The 26187-nt window shown below is 38.7% G+C and overlaps 2 protein-coding genes and 2 pseudogenes across 2 annotated transcripts in view; 3 read left to right on the plus strand and 1 right to left on the minus strand.

The window, feature by feature from the left end:
• Nucleotides 1-26187, plus strand: part of LOC145467377 (pyroglutamylated RF-amide peptide receptor-like) — a 115653-nt gene that overhangs the window by 63445 nt on the left and 26021 nt on the right. The gene's annotated exons all lie outside the window — the stretch shown is intronic.
• Nucleotides 6129-6830, plus strand: LOC145468232 (uncharacterized; annotated as a pseudogene).
• On the minus strand, nt 7881-10800 carry LOC145468644 (uncharacterized; annotated as a pseudogene).
• Nucleotides 14294-15584, plus strand: LOC145468432 (uncharacterized). Its single transcript, XM_081452140.1, has one exon. The coding sequence runs from the start codon at nt 14881-14883 to the stop codon at nt 15373-15375; it is 495 nt and encodes a 164-aa protein (XP_081308266.1). The 5' UTR covers nt 14294-14880; the 3' UTR covers nt 15376-15584.

A 26187-nucleotide genomic window follows, 5' to 3' on the forward strand; every position in this document is an offset into this window, starting at 1 on the left:
GGTTGTATTCCAGAATCGTGTACGCACTGTGGTTTAAACGTGATCCTGAGAATCAATTCGCCTTCCCACAGAGGGTAAGTATTAACAAACAAGTTCAACACGTGAACATCTTTGTTTCGCTTTCCTCACGATAATTACTGAAGTATGCAAATTAACTTTCATGATTGAAACTTCTATATAGCTAAGTTTGTTCGATTATATTTTGGTGCCCCGAACATTCTAGTAAGGTTTTGTTTTAGCGTTATTGTAACTCTCCATCATGCAGTTACCAATGCAAACAGTCGCAAGCCAAATATTATTCTTTCTGTGTTTTAAAATGTCTTCACGTTTGTAAATACTGTTAATGCTTAAAAGGTTTGTTAAGTCTGTGATCCAGCAAATATTCCGTTAAAGTACCAATATAATCAAATTCTCGATAACCATTTTTTACATTTTCGTACACAATAGTTCTTTCCTGGATATCTTGGCAAATTTCAACCTATTACGAACATTAGAGCTCATGTTATTTGAACCTTTATTTCCGAGAATTTACGGCCGCCATTGATTTTCTTTGTTCCAATTCTTGGTTAAGAATTGGAGAAAATGACGTCATTTTCTCAAAAATACCACACGGGTTCAAATTATGCGAACAATGGGTACAGCAGTTCGCACAAAGAATAAAAAAAAAACTTTGGCTCATATATTCGTGCAATTTTCGACATTGCTTGCTATTATAATTTCAACCCGTCCAGCATTTTGGAGAAAATGACATCATTTTCTTAAATTCTCAACCAAGACTTGGAACAAGGAAGATTAGTGGCGGCCGTAAATTCTCGGAAATAAAGAAAAAAAACCGCGTGTGCTAATGTTCGTAATAGCTTGAAATAGGAGAGACCTATTGTGTACGAAAATGTAAAAAAAAAAAATGGATATCGAGAGTTTCATCATGATAACACTTTAAGAGAAACAGATATTTTCACCTTGCCAAAAATATCAGCTACTGAATACTTTATTTCCGTTAGTTCAGTTGCTAGGTTCCTAGTCCAGGGCCACGCTTCCAAATGAATATCGCGCTGTTACAGATTTCAACACCATATCCAAATGAACTTAAATAAATTTCTTGGGTTACTTCTCATTCTTCTTTTATTATTTGAATTTGTAACATTAGGTGGAAGAAATGCTACTCTGTATAAATTGGAGAGTAAATGAAGTTTGCATGCTTGTCTGTCCGTCTGTCTGTCTGTCTGTCTGTCTGTCCGTCTGTCTCTCTGGCTGTATGTATACATGTATCTTTGTATGCACACAACATTGTCATTGCGACGCCGTTAGGAATATATATTCTGTTTGCAGGACCTTTCTTGACAATTCATTTCTTACTATCTAAATCGGATTTCTGCCTCTCTCTACACACAGGGCGTCCTGAGAGTGCGGAAGCGAGTCACTTTGATGGGGGTAACTGTCACTGCCATATTTGGAATCTGTTGGGCGCCTGACGTAATTGCGCACAACTTAGACTACTACACATCTCTCAGTGTCAGTGGACTCGCATACGCTGTTATTCATATGCTAGTACTCTTCAGTTCCGCTGTCAACCCATTTGTGTACGCTCTGGTTAACAAAACCTTCCGAGAAAAGCTTAAGGGAATGATATGCTGAAGCTGTACCAGCTCCACGGGATCCACAGGGAAGCAAGTTTGCCAACAAAACGTAACCTTAACGTCAGCGACATCGTCTTTGGAGCGATCAAAAAAATGCAGAACATTTCTTCTTTTAATGCTGTTTTTTTGTTATATAGTTAAAGGAAAATTAAACAGATTATACAGATTGGAGAGATAAATGTTAGCACTTTAAACTGCCTTGCGGGATAGCGATTCTCCTCTCTTTCTCTGATCACCAAGACAAGGGAATCTCTCACAGGGTGTGCCACTTTACGGCGGTATTACCTTTCATAGGTCTGGCAGGAAGGTTATTGCAATTCTTCAATTTAGCATCAGGAGCGCTATTTACATTTGGTTGTTTAAAGAAGCTCGCTTTTTGGAAGAGTGGGCGTTTATTCCTTTCTCATATTTTTTTTTTTTTTTTTTTTTTTTACAATGTGGCTCAGTGCTTTAATTAAAAACAGAAACTTTAACTCAAGAACTTTGATAATATTCAATATTGCGTTCAGAGTTTATTCCCAGTTCATTCATCTAATCAGTCTATTCAATGTCAATGCCTTGAATGTCACTTTCGCTTTGGGTACGCTTAGCTTGCATAAAAAGAGGGTGCTTAATGAATTAGTACTTATTATGTGTTTATTATAGCATATACCATCTACGGGTGTATACATTACAAACTGACAACGCGACCAGCTTCCAGTTGCCTTGCCCCAGTAAATAACCCTGAGGTCTTGGGTCTTAATTCCTTTCAAGTCTGACTTTTTTCAGGCTTTAATATTATCACAGCTGCTTAAGTTGTGTATTTAAGAGCTGCATGATCATTCATGTATTTGCATTAATTAGCGTTTATTATTCGTTCACGAGCACGTGCACCCTCCTGCGTTATTATGGGTAGCCAGTGCGCCTATCATTTATGTTTTTAATTTATAACAATATATCGTTATAATAAATTATTTCTAGATCTGGGGTGAAATAAAAGTGTTTGTTGTTTTGTTTGTTGTTGTTGTTGCATATGTTCACTGCTTCTGTATATATAGACAATAGCTTCCATTTGGTGCGAAAAAATGCTCGGAAATTTTTCCGTTGACAATATTTGTTCCCTCGGAAGGGAACAGCTTTCGAGCTCCGAGAGTGAAGTTCGAGAAAAAACTGTGAGTTCCAAAGAACAGATAATGTCCAAGGACAAATATCCGATCAGTTTTTTTAAGTCAATGGAGGCTATTGTGCTTATGGTTATTCTTGTTATCCTTCCCTATAACATTTCCTATAATATTTCATTTCTATTTCCTTTACTATTGTTCTCAATACGAGTGATCTGAACATTGGGGAATATCACCCAGATATTCCCCAGTTTTAGCTGGGCATATTCAGTCACGTGGTGCGTTTGTGCCAATCGCGTGCGAGCGAAAATATTTGATGGATTATAAAGCTAAGTACTATACGTGATTGGTTGTCAGTTTCGCATACTGAGCTCAGTAACTGCTCGCAGTATCATTATTGGTAATTGAATAACCGTTTACCAAAATCTGCCTTTACAATACGTCTGCAATTTTATTAGAATGCAGAAATTTAAGCGTCAAAACGTTTCTAATGATAAAGAAAATTGATGTAACTCTCATATAGAAAGACAGACAGCTTTCAATTTTGCTACCATTTTTGATGATAACTATTTAAATAAAGCCCCATCTACACTACACCAGAGAAATTTGAAAACGTAGGTTTCAACCCGAAAAGGCATGAAACGTTTTCCGTTTTTCCTGGTCTTGCCTTCTTCCCTACTTGGCCATACCGCCCTTGCTTCGCCCTCTTTCCCACTCGGCCACCGCCATTCTTCCCTTTTGCGTTCACAATGACTAAACACTCGTCCTAGTGACCATTAGAGAAAAAACAGGCTACCAGCAGACTATCTAAATAATACCAGCAGTAGCCACATGCTGTCCTTAACTGCCTTTTTTTTTTTTGTTAGTGTTTTCGTGGTTTGAACTCATACTGCGAGTTAGACTTGCCACAAGTCGACCTTTTCTTAATCCTTGACTTATTTATCTTCCTCGAGCGAAGTGAGAGGGTAATCTTCAAGCGACGAAGTCGCGAGGGCGAGCGCGAGCAACGGAATTCGCGAGAGGTCGACTTGTTTCACTTGCAGGAATATGAATCAGGGCGTAAATTTTTTGGCGCGAAAAACGTGATTGACATTTCTAACTTTTCATGTGCTCCGCGCGCGATCGTCGCGAAAGTAGAAAATGATTTCCATCAAAACGTTTACGAGTACTGCTCCCTAACTCAAATAAATTAATTTGTGTACAGTGCAGTATGTAGCCAGCAGACAAACGGCAAAAGCTGTTACATTGATTAACGCCTCCTGGATAGACAAAACCGTGTTTAAACCGATCGGGAATTGTTTGTTTTTGTTGAGATTAACCAGCGATCGACCAGAGAGCTGCCTGACAAACGGCTATAAACTTATGTACATCTAGCTTGTACCGACAAGAATCCGAATTAACTAAAGTAGACGGAATTGGTCGGGGAGAACTTTAATTCTGTAAAGCTCTCCTGATTAAATAACGTTGAGAATCGAAGTCGCAACGAACGGCAGAGAACAAAGCACTGTTCCCAAAAGTACCTCATCGATCGACGAGTGCTTTCAACACGACATTATAAAAGTCGGTAAAACGGCCGATGCAAATTTGCTGCGATATCCTTTCTGTGTAGAGAAGAAACTTGGTCATTTATTAAATCAACTAAAACTACAGCAATTACACAAAATGCAGGAACGGCTCTACTCTTCTTGGAGAGGTCAAAACTTAATCCCCTCAAACGATCCGGATCACGCAGGAGCTCTGATCGCGTTCGTAAGTAAACGAACACTTACTGGTCGGATAAATAGCCTTCCACTGCTTTTCCCTGTCCTTTTTTCAAAGACTTGAAATTAAGTTGGATAGACCATAAATTCATATCTTTAAATGTATCCGAGATCAAAAGCTACACGAAAAAGATTTTTATAATACTTGAATCTGCGAGTTGTGTCGTTGATCGCGCGCGATGTAATAACGTATAGTCAGTACTTGTTTGTTCATTGGTTAATGTGTATTTACGTCACCGGCGGAAAAATCCACCGGTAAAATTTGGCGCGCTGCAAGTGGGAAAAGTCCTTTCCAACGGCGAAGCCAACAGGCCAGGGAAGAATTATTGCAAAGGACTTTCAGAAAGTCTAACTGCGATCGGCTCAGTTGTTATCTCACGAGAACGTTTCGAGCGTGAACTTTGCTTACCTGGATGGCTTTCAAGCAATATGATTCGTGGACCGACCCTTCCCGAAAACGATCGACATCTTTGTATGTGAGATGAACGTATAAGGCGCGATTCTTGCCAAAACTTTTCACGGCATTCTGTCACGAAGAGCGAGCATTATCGTCATTATCGCGTTTCTCGCCCCCAGTTTCCACGGCCTACGAATGGAACGCCTGGGACCATGACCCCCCTTTTAGAGACCAAAACGCTTGCATTTTATGACTTGGGCTTTCCTACCGAAGCCCGAGTAAAAATGCTCAAATATTTAAGAGTCAATTCCTGTAAACATGGAGAATGAGATGACAGTCGCGAAATTTTGGAATTCTTCATATTTTGCCCAAATAACCTCTATAGTGAGTTGTTTTCGAAAATACCATTCAAAGGTCCTGAAGCGCTTTAGTTTTTTCGAAATCGAGGAAAGTTCGAAAATCGCCATTTTAGCTGCCCGACGTCGCCAAAAATGGCCGAAAATTGTGCATTTTCTCTTCGCTCGTACAGATCAACGCGATGATATCTATCAATATACTTTGGGTAGCTCATAGTGCATGTCTTGCTGTTTCTAAAGCATTAGTTTGATAAGCAAAAGCTCCAAGTGTAATCATAGGGACTTTAAGATCCAGGACGCGACGGCTCTAAGACGCCACCGGAAGTAAAATATCCAGGGAGGGTGCATAGTGATCATGCCCAAGGCGTTTTGTCAGTGGCGCCAAATCGCGTCGAGAACGTCATTTGGCAAAGTTTGGCGTTGTGTACAGAACGTGAGTATAAAATCGTTTTTTTGTCCGTGAAAATAATGCTTTGTCTCCTTTTAACCTCTCAGACTCTCGGTAGAGTTACTTAAAATCTTGGTCCTAGATTGTAGTCAATTTGAAAGGCAAAGATGCGACAGTTAAGACATTTTTCATCATATATTCACAGGTGAACAGCTGGTTGAAGTCTTTGATCGAAGGATGTCATCCAAGCCAAAACCTCCCTGGTAAATATCAACTTTATTTATGTCTATTCGAGTCGATTGAACAAATCCTCGTACTTTTTACATGTGTTATGTTTGAGAAACATGTGTTATGTGTTATGTTTCGCGGACACTAAACGTGGTTTCATTCTGTCGAAGTATTGAATGTAAGCTTACACTCTTGTTATTTTATTTTTAGCTCGGTGATGTTTTGGTCAAACGAGCATTGTTGTGCCGAGAAGTGATAAATTTAAACCCTTTTACGTCCAAAAAAGGATCCACTCAAAGAAGCGGGATGTGGGAGAAAATAGCTCAAGTTTTGAACGAATGTACCCTACTGAGATTCAGCGTTGACAAGCGATCGGTTCGCGATCACATGAGGATTCTTTTAAACAAGCATAAAAGGAAGGTTAGAGCCGAGGAGAAGGCATCTGGTATAGCGCCCGGCGAGCCAAGCGAACTGGAAAATCTTTTACACACTATTATCGCTTTAGAAGAAAGTGCAGATGCTGAATCGTAGGAATTAAGAGCAGAGAAAATGAAAAATGCGAAAACGACCGAACAAAGGCAGAAGATGCGAGATTAAAGGCCATGGAAAAGCTGTCTGAGACTAGGAAAAGATTAAGTGAGAGCGAAGAGGAAAAACCCAAACAACAGCGAAGAAGTGGAAGTGATACGATGGAATTTTAAGCAGACAGGGCTAGGATAAATTATGAACTGAAGCAACAAGAGTTTAAAATGAACAGCAAGCGTTGGAGAGAGAAAAAATGGAATCAATGGCCAAACAGCAGCTACAAACACAACAACAACAAACCGAAATGTTTAAAGTTATGCAACAGCAACAACAGCAAAGCCAACAACAGCTGGTTAACACCCAAATGATGATGATGCAACAACAACAAGAACAGTCAATGGCAATGATGGCTTTATTGGAGAAATTAACCAATAAGTGATCTATGATTTTGTGTCAGAAGTCAGGTTTTGCAGCATATTTTGCAGTACTACATATCATTCCCATAAAATAACTACGTACAATAATTGTACTTTACTGTTATGTATCGGTCAAATCCAAGCTTAAATATCCCCCTTGCATAGAAGAGCAAAATTAATAAATTATGGTCACCCAATTAAAATTCTAGGTGTGGGGAAATTTGATCAGCTGAAACGGACCTAGGTTAGGGCATTTGAATGGCTTTTAATCCTTTGGAGGGGGGAATTGAAACACTCAATAACTGAAAAGTTCAAATGCCCGGGGAGGATGATTAAGCTTCAATTCGACCGGTACATTAAAGTGGCACAAGCCAACATCTAAAACTACACAGTATCAACATTTTGGAGTGGCTTGTGGATAAAAAAATTTTAAGAAATACACTCCTTAATTTGCAGGCCCTCGAGATACATATGACATAAAACCACCTGTTGCATTATATTTTGTTTGAGGAGACTTGTATGTTAGCAACTGTTGCTGAATTGTTAAGTTGAAACTCGGTTGTCACCAGCAGCCAGGAAAAGTTGACTGATGTTGTATATGTGCACAATTGTTGCCAGTTTTTCAAGTGACAAAGAATGTTTTGTTTTATTACTTGAGGGACTCTCCTTGTACCTCTGTTCTCTGTGCAAGTAAGAGGCCTACCTTCCAGGCCATCCGTTGTGTTTTTAAATTTCAAACCAATCCACAAAAAGTTAATTAATATGATTTGAAAGGTACTGATTTGTGTGCACCTATATGAGCCAAATCATATTTGTTGCATAGATATCTTAGTTAAACCCTTCATATCTATCCCTTTCACTGATTATGCTTGGTAAAGAAAACATATAGGAAACTTTACTAGCCATAGCTAAGTAGAAATACAACATGTTTCAGTCCAAGAGTCTGGAACTCACAGGGGGAAGGTTAATCACAAAAGGAAATTTTTACCCACAACCCTCTTCAAGAAGCATTTTTGTCACAGGAATTATATATATAAAAAAACTTATATTATTCTCACGAACAGTCCACTGTGACAAAGCCCTGTTAATTAAAATAGCCATTTAATGAAGGTGGATCTAGTCCAAAAAAATCAGCTGCTGTGTTCGAATAAAAACAAGTTAAAGCATTTCTTAAAATAGAACATACTATGTACATTTTTCCGACTTGACTGAGTCCAATCTTCAAATTCTTTTTAAAATCTAAAAATCTGAAGTAGTTTACAATATCTCCAAATAACCATTCAACTGATGAGCGAACAGCACTCATGGACTCATTAAACATCTCCATATCTCGCGTTAGAATGCAAACTCTGAAAGGTGCCTGCAAGTGAACCCTGAGTGGGTATGCTGGATCCCCATATAAACACTTTACTCTACCAACAGGGTCAAATGCAAAGTTTTGTAAATCATCGTACAGTTGGGAGACTGCCAGCATTCTTGCATCGTGCATTCTGCCTTCTCAAAGAAGGAAAGAAGACAGGTTCCACTCTTAAAACAAACTAAGGATATGTATTTTATCGTTAATGTTCGCTAAAATCAACTAGCAGGTAGGGTATAAGGCATGAAAATAAGAAATTGAATAGGTTATTATTAATTATTAAAAAGAATTTCACCATAAAATAAGGCAAAAGTAAGAGGCAAGTGAAATGAAAGAAAAATTCCATAAATATGGCATTGAAAGGAAAACAGGTTGCTTTGTGAATAGAAAAAATTCTGGGGCTTACCTACAAGCCCATAAATACTAGCAATCAGTCCATTGGGAAGCGTAATGGCCTGGAACTTGAGCGCATGTACGCGCTTGTGGCCATTATAAACAACTCGCTGGTTTGACATCGGCCGACTAATGGGCTGCACATGCAGTTCCGTCTATAAAGCCGAAACAGTTTTAGAGTGGACCGCATCTGTATACGTAGCGATTATCGGTGGGTTTAAAATACCATGGTTCCACTGTGTAACCTTGTGCCCGTGAGTGTTATATATCCCGTCTGTAACCTCGTTGCTGATCATACTGAGCTCTGGCACTGATCGCCCAAAGATTGGTATCATGTCGGAATAGCGGCATGGATATGCGAACCTCTTAAGCACGATACAGAGGCCTTCGGCTCCATCACAGATTGTTCCATTAGAGCACTTGAAGATGGGTGGAACTCTTAAGGCTTCAACAAGTAACGCGATATCCCTTTTGTCGACTCGAAAATCAGCTTTGCATTCGGCAGAATTTTTGTTTTCGAGAGAAAATTTCTCGTATGCCGAGTGCTGAAATGCAAGATTTTGTGGAGCATACGCTTCGTAAAGCACGGAAAATTCTTCGTCGTCTATAATTTCTTCCACCAAGCAAGGTAGCAGTAATTCTTGAATTTTTTTGAAGGAAGCCTTTTTTTGTTTCTTCGTCAAAACCTTTGTACAGATTAATGCACTGATACATCGCGTCGCAAATCTTAGCTTAAATTTCCCGCGCTTACAACGCCGTCCTCATTCCAAGTTTTTTCCCGGTCACCGCGTCCTAAGAGCCGTCGCGTCCTGGATCTTAAAGTCCCTAATATTTTAGGCCGATACAAGGACCTTCATCGAAGCCCGTGAGCGAAAGGGCTAATTTTTGCTAATTTCAATACCATCAAAAGACCACTGGTACATTGAATTTGAAGTCGAAACTAAAATTTTCTATAAGCCCATACTCTATATTATGTTGTGTGAAAGTCTCTTCCGTGGGCCGGAAAAACTAACCCGTTGAGAGACATAAACGTGTGATACATTTTTGTAAAATTCGTCATTCGTGAAATCAACATGGAACTTGGCCGCTACCTTCATCAAGAACAAAAATAAGCGAATGGAAACCTTTTTCGTCAATAAGGATACTTGTAATATGTTTGTTTTTTTCCTTTTAGATTGCCCACATGATTAACTTTGGCAAACATTTGCAGTTGAATGAAAATAGACGCTGCTTTTGGTACATTGTAATGTTTCGCAAATTTATTTCTATCACCGGCACGTGCATATCGCCCGAAACTGATTTTACTTCCGCCTACTGTATGTTTCTTTTTGAAGGTTACAACTGTAGCACACATTATTCGTTCAATATCGGCAGTTTTAATTTTTGTGGAAGACCCATCGATTACAGTTGCATCCATCATGTTTGGCGTAAATATTCGAACACAACCATTTCATGCAAACATGTACACTCTACTTTAAAAGTAACCGTCTCATCGCAGCATTTCTTGAAATCCTGGTCTGAGACCAGGTAATGATAACAAAGCGTGAGCAGTTAACGAAACTTCATGATCAACTGTCGAAACGTTGTAATTGTGGAATAAGCAAGATGATTCAACCTTTGTATTTCTTACCCGTGTGCTTGCAATTCTTATGGATACAATTGCCCCTGTCTTTTACCACCAGATTTATACATGAATCATTCGTTTCCTATTACTTAATATGGCACATACCTCTGAATAAAACACATACTGTGACATCATTTTTCTTGGAGTGTTCCAACAGTCGCTCGCCAATTGCAAAACGTAAGCAGCAAGACGGAAAACCACAAAGGTTTCTTCGTCAATTGCACTACGCTGCCCAGATTTCATTCGTACAAACTTTCCAGACTTTGCTCTCTTTTAAAATTCCAAGACTACGTCGTTCCGTTGGCCAGTTCGAATAACTGTCATGGCGTTAGTTGAGTAAGTACTTGACTTTGTTTGGTGGTCCCAGTTCGGACAATTCGGCAAATGTGGATTGCGTGACAATCGGCCACTGTACCAAATATTTCGATATCTGACGTTTTGCAAAGTCAGTGAAGATGGCGATGTGGACCTCGAGGGGAGGGGGACACCCATATAAGAAGGACGAGGGTGCTCCTCGAAAATTTTGATCCCCTAAGATCCCCTTAGAGGTACCAAGATCCTGTTTTTTCACCTCTAAAAGATACCAATTCTTGCATAACACGTCATCTCCCCGCGTCATATTTTTTTCGGCTCGGTACCCTAAAAGGCATAGCAAAAGCTCCCGCTTTGAACCTTTTGAGGCTGAATACCCTTAGGGCTATTAAAACCTCATTTGTAACCCCTAAAAGGTACGAAGAGCACCCCCGCCCCGGGGGGCGTGGACAGGGAATCCAAACTGCTCCTTGCTCGCCTCGTGTAGGCAGGGTGTTTTCTCTCTATGTCTGCGTGAAAAAAAAATGGAAACTACAATGGAACCTGCACAACCACCCCTCCAGAAAGGGCCACCTCTCTGCAACGGCCACTTTTTTCGTTGCGCGGACGGTCAATCTTATTTCAATCTCTCTATAACGGCCAACTCTCCACAACAGCAACAGCCACTAAAACGCGTCCCAACTGCCAAAATAGCCTCTTCACAACGGCCAGTTAATCAACAACTGACGAACGCTGTCTACAAAACCCCATTTTTTATTAGACATGGTCTTGAAACTTGATCCATACCGCACGTCGTTGGTCTCTATTTCTGTTTGGTTTCAGTCCTATTGATATATTTTGATTGTGTTACGAATGTACATGTTACACTAAACCTTTTTTTTAAATAAAAATGTTCAAACCCAAAAGAATATCGGTGTCATATTTCACCCCTACTAATACCGCTCGATAAAGGCGACCTTCCTCTGTCCCCAAGGTGGCCGTTTTAGAAAGTTTCGACTTTATTACCGTTATTAAAAAAAAAAAAAAAACACACCCTTCCTAATCAACTTCAAAATATAGGTACATTGCTCGTGGTTTTGGTATAGAAATGTACCAAGGACATGACTGGGATGGAAAAAGTAGGCCTAAGAGGCACTAGTCTTAAATGGATACGTGTTGAGAATTTACGTACATATTCACTCCCGTTGCCCGGTTCTTTTTTAAACCTATATAAACTATACAGTCGAACCTCCATTAACGGTCACCTCTCCACAGTGGCCTCCACTCTACAAGAGACATACGTTTTTTTTTGTCCCGGTGGACAGTCCATACATTCGGGATGTTACTAAAACTGGTAACTGGTAACGGGGAACGGGGAACACGGAACCGGGAACGGGAGTCTGGGAACGAATGTACAGCGGTAACCCGCCAAAAAATTCAACATGGCGGACAAAGGAAAAGAAAAGGGAACAGAAATGTGAGGAAGTGTTACGATTGTAAACATGGGTTTCTATCGGCTGTGCCCCAGAGTCCAATATGGTACTGGGTTAAACAAAGTATAAAATAGCGCCTGGGCAGAAAATCGAATCGGTATTATCACATGCTTTCCCAATAGGTCAGTACAAAATGCAGACTGCAAGACTGCAGACCAGATACGAAATACAGACTAGGTACAAAATGTAGACTGCAGACTGGGCGCAAAACGTAGACAGAGAATTGAGACTGTTTTTCGTCTGATACGTGACAACATCTCATCTGAAAACATACCACCTGTCACGCAGTCGCTTTTCTGCGGTCATCTTTCACCAACATTAGCATTATTGTGGATTATTCCTTGCTTATTTCTTCATATATTTTGTCTTTAACAAAGCAGCCAGGCCACAGGTTATTTATCTGCTGCTCACCTGATTTGCGAGCTGACTTGCCGATGTCCGAAAGGCCGCCACCCTGCCGAATGCGAAGAGAGCGGACGACCCGCGTTCAAAGACACTCATGTGTTGTCACTTGCCCTCGAAATCGTATTGATATACTCAGCTCGCGCACAAACTGAGAAGATATGAGTAGACTATGAAGGCTTGAAATTCTATTTAAGAATGACTGTGGCCTGACCGATTGGGGACGTAGCTTGTGTTAATACCGATTCGATTTTTTCCCCAGGCCCCATTTCACGCTTTGTTTATCTCAGTGCCAATGGGACTCTGCTATGACAAGAACGTCCTGGGCACATGATCAGGGAGCACAGCCGGTAGAAACTCATGTTTACAACTGTAACACTTCCTCACATTTGCCCAAATTGTTCCCTTTTCTTTTCCTTTTTTTGCCATGTTGAATTCTCAGGCGGATTACCGCTGTACACTCGTTCACAGACTCCCGTTCCCGGTTCTCGGTTCCCCGTTCCCCGTTACTAGTTTTAGTAACATCCATACATTTGCTCTTCTTTTTGCCGCTGAAATGCGCAAAATAAGGCTACAATACATAATGCCTAACTATTTTATACCGCCAAATTAACCGCGCGGCCATGGGCCGAGCGCGGTTCACGGTTTACCCGTGGTTTATTATTATTATTTTTTTTTAACCGCGCGGCCATGGGCCGAGCACGTTTCATGGTTTACCCGTGGTTTATTTATTTTTCTTTTTTTTTTAGTATTTTTTTAGTTTTGTCGGTGACCAGACCCAAACTTTCACTCGGCCAAATTTTGAGTCACGCAACCTGTGATGTTTACTCGCCAAAAGCTGTTGAAACATTAATACAAGGACAATGTTGCGGATATTGTTTTCTTTATTGTGTATAAACTATATTTTATTTTAGTTTTATCGAAGCGTTGGATTCGAAGGGAAATAATAAATGCGCTAAAAAAAGGTTTTACGTCAGCCATGGAATGCGCTGACGTTGCAGCTTTCACTTTCGTTACGTGACGAATAAGATCGTGTTTACTTTGCAAGTTTGTTTTGGCAGAAGCGACGGTCATCAATTTATTTGCAATTTTGCGAGTATTTCTTGAGATTTTAGGCAAATGAACTAAATTCTTTGACTGTTTCATCGCAGCGAGTTCGGTGATCAGAAGAGAAATTAAATATTTGCAAGCCAAGCAAAGAACATGTCAGAACATGCAAGGATTACGTCTTTGGTAGGGAAATAACCACCGTACTAAAGGTTGCCGTGGATAACGGACGTCTTGAATTATGTGACTCGTGTGACTACTTTACTCGCCCTTTACTCGTGGAAAACACCAATTAAATTTAATCATGACTTTTAAGAAAGAAAGCTGTTGTTAATTGTGTTATTATGGTATCGTTCATATCGTTCATGCCCATACATATCCCGAAGAAAGTTCCAGATTAAGACCATTACGCCATCGGAGATTTCAGAACGGCTACGACTGATGGTGCAATAATAGAGTTTGTGTCGATCAAGTGATGTGATGTCTATAGTAACAAAAGAATCATCAAGGACTGCTTTGGAATGTGCACTGCATTGCGACTGTAGTGGTAAGCAAACAGTTAAATTTTAAAAGCGCGGTTATAAGATCTAACAGATCTTGTTGTTTTTTTTGAGTTTCGTCGGTGACCAGACCCAAACTTCCTCTCGGCCAAATGTTGAATCACGCAACCTGTGATGTTTACTCGCCAAAAGCTGTTAAAACATTAATACAAGGACAACGTTACGGATATTGTTTTCTTTATTTGTGTGTAAAATATATTTTCTTTTGGTTTTATCAAAGCGTTGGATTCGAAAAGAAATAATAAACACGCTAAAACAAGGTATTACGTCAGCCATGGAATGCGCTGACGTTGCAGCTTTCACTTTGCTACGTGACGAATAAGATCGTGTTTACTTTGCAAGTTTATTTCGGCAGAAGCGACGGTCATCAATTTATTTGCAATTTTGCGGGTATTTCTTGAGGTCTTAGGCAAATCAAGTAAATTCTTTGGCAGTTTCATCGCAGCGAGTTCGGTGATCAGATCAGAAGGAAAATTAACTACGTCATTGGTAGGGAAATAACCACCGTACTAAAGATAGCCGCGGATAACGCAATCCTTGAATTTTGTGAGTACAAATTTTGTGGTAACAGTTAATGGCACAGATTGACATGACAAACGGTATGGAACAATTTCTTTTCTTACATCCACGGCGAGTTGATCGATGAATACAGCGTTATGCCACGGTTTCGTGTAATGTGAACATCCAGCGCTGCTTAAAGAGAGAACTCCGTTTTTTTTTGTTTTTTTTGTTTTTTCGCTTTTTCGGCTCGTGGCTTATGTGAAGGGAATATTGCACGGTCTCCTTTCCTCTCTCCTTTCCTCTCTATCTGGCGAGTTAATCGTCGATTGATTACGGATGAAAGGAGAATTCAATTCATCCGCCACTGATAGGACTAGGTCACACTTCATGTAAAGCCAAATAAAAATGACACACAAATTCCGACTGATCCGAAAACTGATGGCAATGCCGTTCCTGCCGGCCGGCGAGATACCAGCAGCGTTTGCCAAGTTGCGATTGAGGACAAGTACCAATGGCATGAAGAGGCTGGTCTCCTACATCGGATCGACGTGGATTGAAAGCACTACCTTCCCGCCTAAGAACTGGAGTGTGTACGGGCAGGCCATCTGCACCAACAACGACCTGGAGGGCTGGCACTACGGCCTAAACCGACGAGCTGGGGGCGGAGTACACATTCCGTTTTACCTTCTCACCCAGCACCTGCACAGAGAGGCCAAGCTTTCCACGCTTCAGGTTAGACTCGTCTCTGACGGAAAGTTAAAACTTATACAAAGAAAAACCTATCGCCGCCTTCAGGCCAAAATTTTTGATCTCTGGCACGATTACGCCTCCAAGGAAAAAACCGCTCAACAGTTACTAAAGGCATGCAGCCATCTTAATGGACCAGTCCGTTCAGTTTAAGTTCTATCAGTCAATATATTTATACCTTCGTGTCGCGATAGATTTAAATGGTTCGATTTGAATAGGTTACGGTTCGGTTAGATATAAATCATTGTTCGCTATTAGTCAATACATTTACCGTACACATCGTTATATTTTTAAATAGGTTAAGGTTCGGTTACGAATAATTTATTGTTCGCTATTAGTCAACATATTTAAACCGTACACGTCGTTATAGTTTTAAATAGGTTGAGATTCGGTTAGGAATTATAATATACAATTGTAAAGAGGTAAGGTTAGGTTTATATAGACTTAGAAGTAAGTATTTATCGTAGTATTACGCAAATAGGTCTATTGATCATATTCAATAAATTGTTACATTACAGTATGTTGACGCGTTTTTTTTTTTTGTTTTTTTTTTTGTTTTTTTGCCTCAGCTATTGCATCGGGCCGGTTTAATTGGGTTTCTTGCATGTTTAGAAGAAATTTGCATGTTCAGTATTCATTTCTGACAACGTGATGCATGTCATTATATCGATCGGGAATAGTTTTGATCGCGCTACACGACTCATATTTTATAAATCGACTTACATATTATGACTTATATCTTCATAGAATATACCGGGCGAATCGACTTTGAGTCCGGGCGAAACGGGTTTCAAAAAGGGTTTCGGGCGAACGGAATTTCGGGCGAAACGAACGTAAACCGTAATAATACAGTTTGTGTTGATCAAGTGATGTGGTGTCTACAGTAATCAATGAATCATCAAGGATTGCTTTGGAATGTGCACTCCGTTGCGACTGTAGTGCTAAGAAAACAGTTAAATTTTAAAAGCGCGGCTATAAGATCTAACAGATCTTCTTGTTATGGATGGGAAGTTCGCTAAGTCAATAATTGTGAATTCTGAGTGTCCAATTTTTGGAAAGCGCCCATATTATTGTCTATACAGTTTAGCAGAAAGCAACAGGGTGAATATGTATGTAACCTCACACCGCGTATCTAAAATCTGATGCCCTCTAGGCCTCCTTTGTCCTTTTTGTATCCCAGCCCTATCACCGGTGCATTTCTATTCAAAAAGCACGAACGACAAACATGCATTTTAAAGTTAAAGGGTAAAGGTGTTTACACAACTTTTGTGAGCGCGGTAATATTTTCCATTAATCTACGTAGACATGCCGTGATAGTGGGACCCGCGTAAGGCTCTGGGATTCGTCGAGTTCTGTCCTCTTGCAAAATTAAAAAACACCCACTTCCCTCTAAATCCTTCAATTTCCTTCAAAAATGTTTCTTTAGGCTGACAATACGAACCACGTTACTTGCACGAGCAAACAGTCATCGCCGCCACCTTCACCCACGTTGCAAGTGGCCGTTTGTCACGCAATCCACATTTGCCCACGTAGGGGCCAAACCACCCCCCAAATGTTTCGTCAGTTCTTGAGTATTTCACATTATTTCGCATTACTTAAAAAGTATTGACTCTTTCTCCACCAAACTTGGGAGATGAGCAGGAGACCTATTGCCAATTATATTTACGTGAAAAATCTAAGTTAATGTCAAAGATGTGACGTCACAGTGATGACGTCATGTTTTTTTTGCCACTTTGAAGTTTTTAATATGCATAGCTTCTACAATGTGTTCGAAAGAACACATCAAAGGGAGTTGAAACCTGAAAAAATTTTGCCCATATCACAAAAATTAAATGAAATATGGCATTTTCAAATATGAAAAATTACTCTGCAAAATATGGAGTCCTCCCCTTGAGAAAAATCCCGAAATTGGAGCCGTAATTTTGTTCCAGCAAATGTACCTATGTTGCACATGTGATGTGCCAGATGACTAAAGCAAAAATAAAGAAGAAACTCGGAATAAAAAGTTATCCCTCTAGTGTTATTGCGTTAAAATTAGTTTTGTTACGTCATAACCTGTGACGTCACCCGTTTTTTCACTGTTAATACTGTCCTAACAAAGCCGAAAATCAAATTTCTAAAACCATACGATTTTTGACAACATCAAGCTTTCTATTTTTTTAGATTATTAGCCTTCCTAAAATAAAACTGAAAAAAATAAACTAGAGAGACTGACTTAAGAAGGACAGTATGGTTAAGCAAATTCCGGGGGGGACAACAAAAAATATTTAATTTACCATATCTCAAGAAATAATCATCATAACTAAAAACGGTTTTCGGTATGTTCCTCCTCAAGTCAAGGCCTTTCCAATGACATAATCTTTACATCAGATTTTACAAATTATAGCACGTTTTGGTAACGTCATCAATTTTGACGTCATAATCTGACATTTTGTCACCACTTCCAAATTAAAATAAACTGGAGAACAAAGAAAGCTCATCTGCCAAACTTGGTTCAGAAATATATAAACCAAGCAAATATAGCCTTCATGAAACATTAGGGGGGTGGTTTGGCCCCTACGTGGCCGGATGGTCTGAACTGGGACCACCAAACAAAGTCAAGCACTTACTCAACTAACGCCATGACAGTTATTCGGACTGGCCAACAGAAAGGCGTAGTCTTGGAATTTTAAAAGAGAGCGAAGTCTGGAAACTTTGTAAGAAAGAAATCTGGACAGCGTGGTGCGATTGACGAAGAAGCCCTTGTGGTTTTCTGTCTTGCTGCTTACGTTTTGCAAGTGGCCGCGCACGACCGTTGGAACACTCCAAGAAAAATGATGTCACAGTATGTTTTTATTCAGAGGTATGTGCCATATTAGCTAAAGAAACGAACGATTCATGTATAAATCTGGTGGTAACAGACAGGGGCAATTGTACCCATTAGAATTGCAAGCACACGGGTAAGAAATACAAAGGTTGAATCATCTTGCCGTGTTATACCACAACTTTTCTACAGTTGATCAATAGGTTTCGCCAACTGCTCGCACTTTGTTATCAATACTTGGTCTCAGACCAGGATTTCAATAAATGCTGCGATGAGACGGTTGTTTTTAAAGTAACATGTTCCTGTTTACATGAAAAGGTTGCGTTCGAATATTTACGCCAAACATGATGGATGCAACTGTAATCGATTGTTCACTGAAACTTCACGTTTCAAAATGTTTTTTCTTTTTTTTTACTTGAAGTCAAGTTCGGCTGTGGCCATGGGTCTTCCACAAAAATTAAAACTGCCGATATTGAACGAATAATGTGTGCTACAGTTGTAACCTTCAAAAAGAAACATACAGCAGGCGGAAGTAAAATCAGTTTCGGGCGATATGCACGTGCCGGTGATAGAAATAAATTTGTATAACATTACAATGTACCAAAAGCAGCGTCTATTTTCATTCAACTGCACATGTTTGCAAAAGTTAATCATGTGGTCAATCTAAAAGAAAACAAAACATACTACAAGTATCCTTATTGACCAAAACGGTTTCCATTCGCTTATTTTTGTTCTTGATGAAGGTAGCAGGCCAAGTTCCATGTTGGTTTCACGAATGACGAATTTACAAAAATGTACCACACGTTTATGTTTTTCGACGGGTTAGTTTTTTTGGGCCGCGGAAGAGGCTTTCACACAACATAATGTAGAGTATGGGCTTATAGAAAATTTTAGTTTCGACTCCAAATTCAACGTACCAGTGGTCTTTTGATGGTATTGAAATTAGCTAAAATTAGCCCTTTCGCTCACGAGCTTCGATGAAGGTACTTGTATTGGCCTAAAATATTATCAAACTTGGAGCTCTTGCTAATCAAATTAAAGCTTTAGAAACAGCAAGACATGCACTATGAGCTACCCAAAGTATATTGATAGATATCATTACGTGGATCTGTACGAGCGAAAAGAAAATGCACAATTTTCGGCCATTTTTAGACTGCAAAACAGTCGTATTTTTTGCGAATGCGGGCGACGGTCAATATTCGAACGAAGGTAAAAACGGCGAGGGAGAATAGGGAGAGCCGTTAAAAAATACTTTTACTCGCCTCACACGTGTGAGGCTCGCGCGCTTCACACGCGAGGATCGCGCTTACGGTGACTGTTTTGCAGTCTAGGCCATTTTCGGCGGCGTCAGGCAGCTAAAATGGCGATTTTCGAACTTTCCTCGATTTCGAAAAAACTAACGCGCTTCAGGACCTTTGAACGGTATTTTCGTAAACAACTCACTATAGAGGTTATTTGGGCAAAATATGAAGAAATCCGAAATTTTGCGATTTTCATCTAGATCATTCTCGGTATTTACAGGAATTGGCTCTTAATTTGTCTTTGGAAATTATCTGGCTGTCATAATAACATTTAAATAACATAAACATGCACCAGGTGGTGATCACATTGTCAAAGTTGTATTAAAAATGATATGATGATTACTGAACTCCGTTTCTTCCAATGTCATCAGGCAGCTGATATCGAGATCTTGGTTTGGCTACAAAAATTAACGCTCAATTCTCCGCCCGTTAATCGTTTGTGAGGTAAGGATTATCACTAACGAAAAATGATTTTTCGTTATTATTTATATACTATAATAACTATATATTGTTATATCGTACATGTATTAATGTTTTTTATAGTGTTATAAATTTAGCAAACGTTTCTCGGTATTGTCTGCATGTTGTATTAAGTGGCTTTTTCTTAATGGTGTGAAAACATTGAACCAAAAGAATTGCTTAAACGGGACCTAAATAATAATTCTCGATAAAATAAAAATCGTATATTATTCACTTATATTTCACTTGACTTGCAAAGTGACTTCCGCTTAGGTTGTCGAAACGTCCGGTCACCAACAACAGTTCTTTTCAGAACAACCCTCACCCGGACGATCACACGATACGGACTACCAAAAATCGTATAACATGCAACAATGAGGAAACATCCAGAAAAAACACGGTCGCTTAAAGCTGTACTTCCACAAATCGATAGAAACACAGAGGTACCGGCCAGGGCTGTTGACATAAACATGAAGCGAGCAAAGCGAGGTTGAATTTTGAGAATCGAAATAAATGGGTGACGTTCTTTTCTTTTTGCCCCAGTGTTTCCTAAAAGAAATAGAAAACATTTTCTTCGCTTTTCTATCGCGTTACAGACTCCTGTAGACTTTTCTGTAACCAGAAGTGGAGGTTTCGGAGGACAAGAAAAGGTACTGGAACACCAGCTGCAGGCAATATTTAACTCATTAAAGCCCTGAAGCACTCGATAGCTATAGCGGGCTAATATTCCCAACTGTTCTTGGGTTTTTTTTTCCTTTTTTTTCTTTCCTCAATGACCGAAAGGACGACGTTTTGCTGCTGAGGCGATACATAAATATATACCTTTTTCGTGACTCGACTTTTTTCATGGCGGTCTTTTATAGCTAACGCAGAAATGGTAATGCAAAATATCACTCTCCATATCATTTTAGACCAACTCGCCATGTCGTCAGCGAAAGCAAAAACAAAACAAAACAAAACAAAAGCGATCGCAGCAGCTTGTAAAGGTGAAGGATACAAGATTCTTGACATGCATGCACAACAATCAAACAACCGAAATGGTTAATCATTATATTTTCATTGCATTTGTTATAAGTCACACCAATTTAGCCTAAAAACTGAACGATTTCTTCGTTGCTAAAACTTTGGTCTTTCCAACACTTTCTTCAACATTTTCGTCCTGTTCGATAGATTTTCTTGCATTTTCCGCCCAACATTCTGTAAAGTTTTCGTATTTTGTAGTCAGAAATAATCTATAATCTATAAGGGGAATACCTTTGTAGCTATGAGACCGCGCTAGCTCAATATTATCAACCTGAGCATTTGATCGATAATCTGAGAGAATTAACTCTGACAGTTAAATGTACGCGGTGCTACACAACACAGCAGTAAAAGCACCCTGGACTAGGGAGTGTCAAGGAATAATATCACTTTCCTCTGGAGATAATTGACCTACATCAACTTCAAGTTAATAAATAAGTATTTATCCTCAACTCAGCCAAGACAGGGTTCACTGAAAATATTGGCAAACTTCGTAATCCGTACAATTTAAAATTCGTTCGTGAAGGAAACTGACGTAAAAGGCTACATCGTAAACAAGAAAGCAAAACATGTGAAACATATTCCTGTTTCTAGCCGTCCTCTTGATAATTAGAATGGCCTAGAATGATGGATTTAAAAACGAAAAAAAGTATAGTTAGTTAATATAGTTAATATTTCACTACGAAAAATTGAAATCAATTGTCAATCTGCTCTGCGAGCAGTTGGTATTGTAAATTGTTTCACATGACAATTGATGTTTTCAATTCACATTATGAAACTGTGGTTTGTCTATTGTTTTAGAATGGCGTTTTTTGTCGTTAACATCATCATATTTTAGAACAGAAAATGATTTAAAAGGCTACATCGTAGACAAGAAAGCAAAACAAACGAAACATATTCCATTCTGTTCCTATCCATCCTGCTGATAATTAGAATGGCTTAGAATGATGGGTTTAAAAACAACAACAAAAAAAGCAGTTAATATTTCTCTAAGAAAAATTTAAGTCAGTTGTCTATCTACTCTGCGAGCAGTTGGTATTGTAAATTAGGTCTCAAATGACAGTTGATGTTTTCAATCCAAATTATCAAACTGTCTGCAGCATATGGTCTGTCTGTTGTTTTAAAACGGCGTTTTTTGGCGTTAACATCATCATATTTTAAAACAGCTCTGAATAAAGCATAAATTTCTAACAATTAGTTATCATGTTCATTATTATGTATGGCCTAACCAAGGGGCACAAAAAAATTCCAAATAAATTGACCGTTTAATTTTTTTTATGGGCGCTCGATTAAATTTGCTTTCTGGAGGAATTTTTTTGTTGTCGCTTTTTTCATGTTTGTTTGTTTGTTTTTTTCCCTTTTTATGTTTGTTTGTTTGTTTTTTCTTATTTTTTACTTTTGGTGTGTGTTTATGTGAGTGTAGGTGTGCGTTTCTGTTTCTGTTTGGTTTTTCTTTTGTTTGTTTTTTTTTCATTTTCGTGCTTGGCGGACAGTTTTCATATGTTTGAAATGGTGAGACTGTCTGTAGGTTTAGAAGCCCAAAAGGCAGGAATTGAGTCGAATTGTCAAGATAGCTTCTCTTTATCATTCTGTCGTTGGCTTTTAATACATAATCAGTATAAGAACAGTGGTTTAATTTTTTTTTTTTTTTTTTACATCAATGGTAGGTATTACTTTAGTGTTTGATTTTTATAACATACAAGTCGCCTTTTAGACGAGTTCTGACTTTAGGGGAGCGCATTTTTATCAGGGAGAATAGGGAGAGCCGTTAAAAAATACTTTTACTCGCCTCACACGTGTGAGGCTCGCGCGCTTCACACGCGAGGATCGCGCTTACGGCGCACGTCCAAAAACGACTGTTTTGCAGGCTAGGCCATTTTCGGCGGCGTTAGGCAGCTAAAATGGCGATTTTCGAACTCCTCGATTTCGAAAAAGCTAAAGCGCTTCAGGACCTTTGAACGGTATTTTCGTAAACAACTCACTATAGAGGTTATTTGGGCAAAATATGAAGAATCCGAAATTTCGCGATTTTCATCTCATTCTCGGTATTTACAGGAATTGGCTCTTAATTTGTCTTTGGACATTATCAGGCTGTCATAATAACCTTTAAATAACATAAACATGCGCCAGGTGGTGATCACATTGTCCAAGTTGTATTAAAAATGATATGATGATTAGTGAACTCCGTTTCTTCCGACGTCATCAGGCAGCTGATATCGAGATCTTGGTTTGGCTACAAAAATTAACGTTCAATTCTCCGCCCGTTAAGCGTTTGTGAGGTAAGGATTATCACTAACGAAAAATGATTTTTCGTTATTATTTATATATTATAATTATTATATATTGTTATATCGTACATGTATTAATGTTTTTTATAGGGTTATAAATTTAGCAAACGTTTCTCGGTATTGTCTACATGTTGTATTAAGTGGCTTTTTCTTAATGGTGTGAAAACATTGAACCAAAAGAATTGCTAAAAAAGGACCTAAATAATAATTCTCGATAAAATAAAAATCGTATATTATTCACTTATATTTCACTTGACTCGCAAAGTGACTTCCGCTTAGGTTGTCGAAACGTCCGGTCACCAACAACAGTTCTTTTCAGAACAACCCTCACCCGGACGATCACACTATACGGACTACCAAAAATTGTATAACATGCAACAATGAGGAAACATCCAGAAAAAACACGGTCGCTTAAAGCTGTACTTCCACAAATCGATAGAAACACAGAGGTACCGGCCAGGGCTGTTGACATAAACATGAAGCGAGCAAAGCGAGGTTGAATTTTGAGAATCGAAATAAATGGGTGACGTTCTTTTCTTTTTGCCCCAGTGTTTCCTAAAAGAAATAGAAAACATTTTCTTCGCTTTTCTATCGCGTTACAGACTCCTGTAGACTTTTCTGTAACCAGAAGTGGAGGTTTCGGAGGACAAGAAAAGGTACTGGAACACCAGCTGCAGGCAATATTTAACTCATTAAAGCCCTGAAGCACTCGATAGCTATAGCGGGCTAATATTCCCAACTGTTCTTGGGTTTTTTTTTCCTTTTTTTTCTTTCCTCAATGACCGAAAGGACGACGTTTTGCTGCTGAGGCGATACATAAATATATACCTTTTTCGTGACTCGACTTTTTTCATGGCGGTCTTTTATAGCTAACGTAGAAATGGTAACGCAAAATATCACTCTCCATATCATTTGAGACCAACTCGCCATGTCGTCAGCGAAAGCAAAAAAAAAAAAAAAAAAGCGATCGCAGCAGCTTGTAAAGGTGAGGAATACAGGACTCTTGACATGCATGCACAACAATCAAATAACCGAAATGGTTAATCATTATATTTTCATTGCATTTGTTATAAGTCACACCAATTTAGCCTAAAAACTGAACGATTTCGTTCGTAGCTAAAACTTCGGTCTTTCCAACACTTTCTTCAACATTTTCGTCCTGTTCGATAGATTTTCTTGCATTTTCCGCCCAACATTCTGTACAGTTTTCGTATTTTGTAGTCAGAAATAATCTATGATCTATGAGGGGAATACCTTTGTGGCTATGAGACCGCGCTAGCTCAATATTATCGACCTGAGCATTTGATCGATAATCTGAGAGAATTAACTTTGACAGTTAAATGTACGCGGTGTTACACAACACAGCAGTAAAAGTACCCTGGGCTAGGAAGTGTCAAGGAATAATATCACTTTCCTCTGGAGATAATTGACCTACATCAACTTCAAGTTAATAAATAAGTATTTATCCTCAACTCAGCCAAGACAGGGTTCACTGAAAATATTGGCAAACTTCGTAATCCGTACAATTTAAAATTCGTTCGTGAAGGAAACTGACGTAAAAGGCTACATCGTAAACAAGAAAGCAAAACATGTGAAACATATTCCTGTTTCTAGCCATCCTCGTGATAATTAGAATGGCCTAGAATGATAGATTTAAAAACGAAAAAAAGTATAGTTAGTTAATAGAGTTAATATTTCACTACGAAAAATTGAAATCAGTTGTCAATCTGCTCTGCGAGCAGTTGGTATTATAAATTATGTTTCACATGACAATTGATGTTTTCAATTCCCATTATGAAACTATGGTTTTTCTATTGTTTTAGAATGGCGTTTTTTGTCGTTAATATCATCATATTTTAGAACAGAAAATGATTTAAAAGGCTACATCGTAGACAAAAAAGCAAAACAAACGAAACATATTCCATTCTGTTCCTATCCATGCTGCTGATAATTAGAATGGCTTAGAATGATGGGTTTAAAAACAACAGCAACAACAGCAAAAAAAAAACAGTTAATATTTCTCTAAGAAATATCAAAGTCAGTTGTCAATCTACTCTGCGAGCAGTCGGTATTGCAAATTAGGTTTCAAATGACAGTTGATGCTTTCAATCCAAATTATCAAACTGTCTGCAGCATATGGTCTGTCTGTTGTTTTAAAACGGCGTTTTTTGGCGTTAACATCATCATATTTTAAAACAGCTCTGAATAAAGCATAAATTTCTAACAATCAGTTATCATGTTCATTATTATGTATGGCTTAACCAAGGGGCACAAAAAAATTCCAAATAAATTGACCCTTTAACTTTTTTTATGGGCGCTCCATTAAATTTGCTTTCTGGAGGAATTTTTTTGTTGTCGCTTTTTTCATGTTTGTTTGTTTGTTTTTTCTTATTTTTTATTTTTGGTGTGTGTGTGTATGTGAGTGTAGGTGTGCGTTTCTGTTTCTGTTTGGTTTTTCTTTTGTTTGTTTTTCTTTTGTTTGTTTTTTCATTTTCGTGCTTCGTGGACAGTTTTCATATGTTTCAAATGGTGAGACTGTCTGTAGGTTTAGAAGCCCAAAAGGCAGGAACTGAGTCGAATTGTCAAGATAGCTTCTCTTTATCATTCTGTCGTTGGCTTTTAATACATAATCAGTATAAGAACAGTGGCTTAATTATTTTTTTTTTTACATCAATGGTAGCTATTACGTTAGTGTTTGATTTTTATAACATACTAGTCGCCTTTTAGACGAGTTCTTACTTTAGGGGAGCGTATTTTTATCAGGCGAGCGTCATCTTGTTTTGGGCTTGAGAGGAGAAAAGCGTCATAGGGAGTAAGAATGAGATAATGCCACTGCGGCAAATCTACTCAGGAAAAGACCTATTAAGGTATCAAGGTAGTTGTATTTTTACGAAAAATGCGAAAAATATTTTTTTGGATGTTCAAATTGAGAAGACTGAGATAAACATCTTGCAAAAAAAAAAAAAACAATTGGCGAAAAGCCTTTTTTATTTTTTTAAAATAGAGAAAAAATATATATTTTTGAATATCATTAGCCCCTTACGGCGCGTTGACACCTCTAATTAAAATTCACCGCCAGTTGTCACATGTAACG

This window comes from Orbicella franksi, chromosome 14 (genome assembly GCF_964199315.1).
Source record: "Orbicella franksi chromosome 14, jaOrbFran1.1, whole genome shotgun sequence".
Lineage (NCBI taxonomy): Eukaryota > Metazoa > Cnidaria > Anthozoa > Scleractinia > Merulinidae > Orbicella > Orbicella franksi.

Coding starts and splice junctions, on each gene's coding strand:
- LOC145468432 (XM_081452140.1), top strand. CDS start 14,881: ATGACACACAAATTCCGACTGATCCGAAAACTGATGGCAATGCCGTTC.